Source organism: Arachis duranensis, chromosome 2, assembly GCF_000817695.3.
Source record: "Arachis duranensis cultivar V14167 chromosome 2, aradu.V14167.gnm2.J7QH, whole genome shotgun sequence".
Lineage (NCBI taxonomy): Eukaryota > Viridiplantae > Streptophyta > Magnoliopsida > Fabales > Fabaceae > Arachis > Arachis duranensis.
This window is the reverse complement of record NC_029773.3, coordinates 2,223,319-2,225,604: the sequence shown is the minus strand read 5'-3', so window position 1 is coordinate 2,225,604 and position 2,286 is coordinate 2,223,319. Positions and strand designations below refer to the sequence as shown.

At 35.7% G+C, this 2,286-nt stretch overlaps 1 protein-coding gene across 1 annotated transcript; it reads left to right on the top strand.

The window, feature by feature from the left end:
* Positions 1-209: 209 nt before the first annotated feature.
* LOC107472740 (putative UDP-rhamnose:rhamnosyltransferase 1) lies at positions 210-1,735 on the top strand. The gene has a single exon (XM_016092266.3). The coding sequence runs from the start codon at positions 238-240 to the stop codon at positions 1,615-1,617; it is 1,380 nt and encodes a 459-aa protein (XP_015947752.1). The 5' UTR covers positions 210-237; the 3' UTR covers positions 1,618-1,735.
* Positions 1,736-2,286: the final 551 nt, after the last annotated feature.

Below are 2,286 nucleotides of genomic sequence, written 5' to 3'. Positions count from 1 at the left end.
ATAGAACAAGTGGTTGTTATTGACAGTAAATTAGGTGCAAGTATTTTAAACCTTTTACTAGCTAGAAGAGACAATATAGTACATTGAAATTGATTAGCAATTTCCTAAAATAATAAAGTTTGAACAGTCATACACAGAAAGAAGATAGCATATATCTTTTTTTGTTTTGCATATTCATATATATCCATCAAAACTCATAGGATCCTTACACAAGAAAAAAAAAACAGAGGAGAAAAAATGTCTGAGAATGCAACTCATCATGTGGTGATGCTTCCATGGTCTGCATTTGGCCATTTGATTCCGTTTTTCCAACTCTCCATAGACATGGCCAAATCAGGCATTCATGTCTCCTTCATTTCAACAACAAAAAACATTCAAAGGCTTCCAAAACCACCTTCAGATTTATCTCATCTTTTACATTTGGTGGAAATTCCATTTCCATCATCATTAGACTCATCACATCTCTCTGGTGGTGAGGCTACTGTGGACATTCCATTTGACAAAATTCAATACCTCAAGTTAGCATGGGATCAAATGCAAAATCCAGTGAAGGAATTTGTGTCTAAGTTGCAACCGAATTGGATCATTTGTGACTTTCATGCACACTGGGCTGTAGAGATTGCTCAAGAGCTTCATGTGAAACTCATGTACTACTCTGTTTACTCTGCTTCCACTATTGTGTTCTTTGGACCACCCGGTCAAATGAGAGCACCAACATCGCCAGAAGACCTAACATCACCAAGAGAATGGGTGAATTTTCCGTCTTCAGTGGCTTTTCAACGAAACGAGGCCATTGCGTTCTATCAAAGTGCATACATAGAAAACGTGACAGGGTTAAGAGACATTGATAGGGTTGCCAGTGTAATAGACAGCGCAAATGCTCTATCATTTCGCAGCTGCTATGAGATGGAAGGTGAGTATTTGAATCTATATCAAGAACTTATTGAGAAGCCAGTGATTCCTATAGGTTTGCTTCCTCCGGAGATGCCAGAGAGAAGACTTGTTGATGAGTCTTGGAGTAAGAATTTCGAGTGGCTTGATGCACAAGCAACAAAGTCTGTAGTCTTTGTTGGGTTTGGTAGTGAGTGTAAGTTGAGCAAAGAGCAAGTTTTTGAGATAGCTTATGGATTAGAGCTTTCTGAACTTCCATTTTTGTGGACATTGAGAAAACCAAGCTGGGCAATTCATGATCATGATTCTCTGCCTCTTAGATTTAGTGAAAGAACATCAAAGAGAGGAAAAGTTTGTTTTGGATGGGCACCACAAAAGGAAATTTTGGCACATAAATCTATTGGGGGGTCTTTGTTTCATTCTGGCTGGGGATCTATAATTGAGACTTTGATGTTTGGCCACACTCTTGTAGTGTTGCCATTCGTTGTTGATCAACCTCTCAATGCAAAGGCTTTGGTTGATAAGGGTCTTGCCATTGAAGTGAAGAGAAATAATGAAGATGGTTCATTTAGTAGAGATGACATAGCCAAATGCCTTAGAGAAGCTATGGTACTGGAGGAAGGAGAGAAGCTTAGAATCAAGACAAGAGAAATTGCTAAAGTTGTAGGAGATTTGAAGCTTCACCATGATTACATGAAAGCATTTGTCAAGTTTCTTAGGACTTGATGAATCTGAGAATAGACCTTGTTATTAGTCCAAATGTTTCTTATATTGAGTCATTAAGGAATAAACTCTTAGGTTGTGTTTGATAGGTGTCTTAAGACAAATGCAGATATATTGAGATTATAGAGTCAGATAAGATAGTTATCGAACAAACTCTTAATGTTATGGATGTATTTAAATGTGACTTAAGCAGTAGATCAACTATGTAATAAATGATCTTCTGCTGTTGATTTGTTTGTATGTTTTGAGAAATAAATTCGGTAATATTGTTATTTTGTCGATTTTTAGCAAATCGATGGTGGTTCGATTCTAATGGTTTGGGAGCGAAACCAACTCCTCTGTGCGAGTACCAGTTTTCTAGAAGTGCATCAAAGCATCTTCGATTAGACACGTTTTGATGAAGAAAAGAAAATAAAATTGTAAAATTGATAAATGCAATTCGGAAATTAGAGTTCTTAAGTAAAAACTAAATAAATTATGAAAAATAAGATTAACTTGAAAATTAAAGGAAGAGCAATAACGATGATTTAAATTAAATTGGAAGACTGATCAAACAGAACAAAGTACAGAAAAATTAAATAGACAAAGGAAATAAAGAACACCGGAAGAATAAACTTAATTGAAATGTTAAATTTTTACAGAAAAAACAATGAATTGAAAAAGAAAGTGGAA

What these genes read in the sequence shown, in the direction of transcription:
- LOC107472740 (XM_016092266.3), top strand. Translation starts at nt 238, where the DNA reads ATGTCTGAGAATGCAACTCATCATGTGGTGATGCTTCCATGGTCTGCA.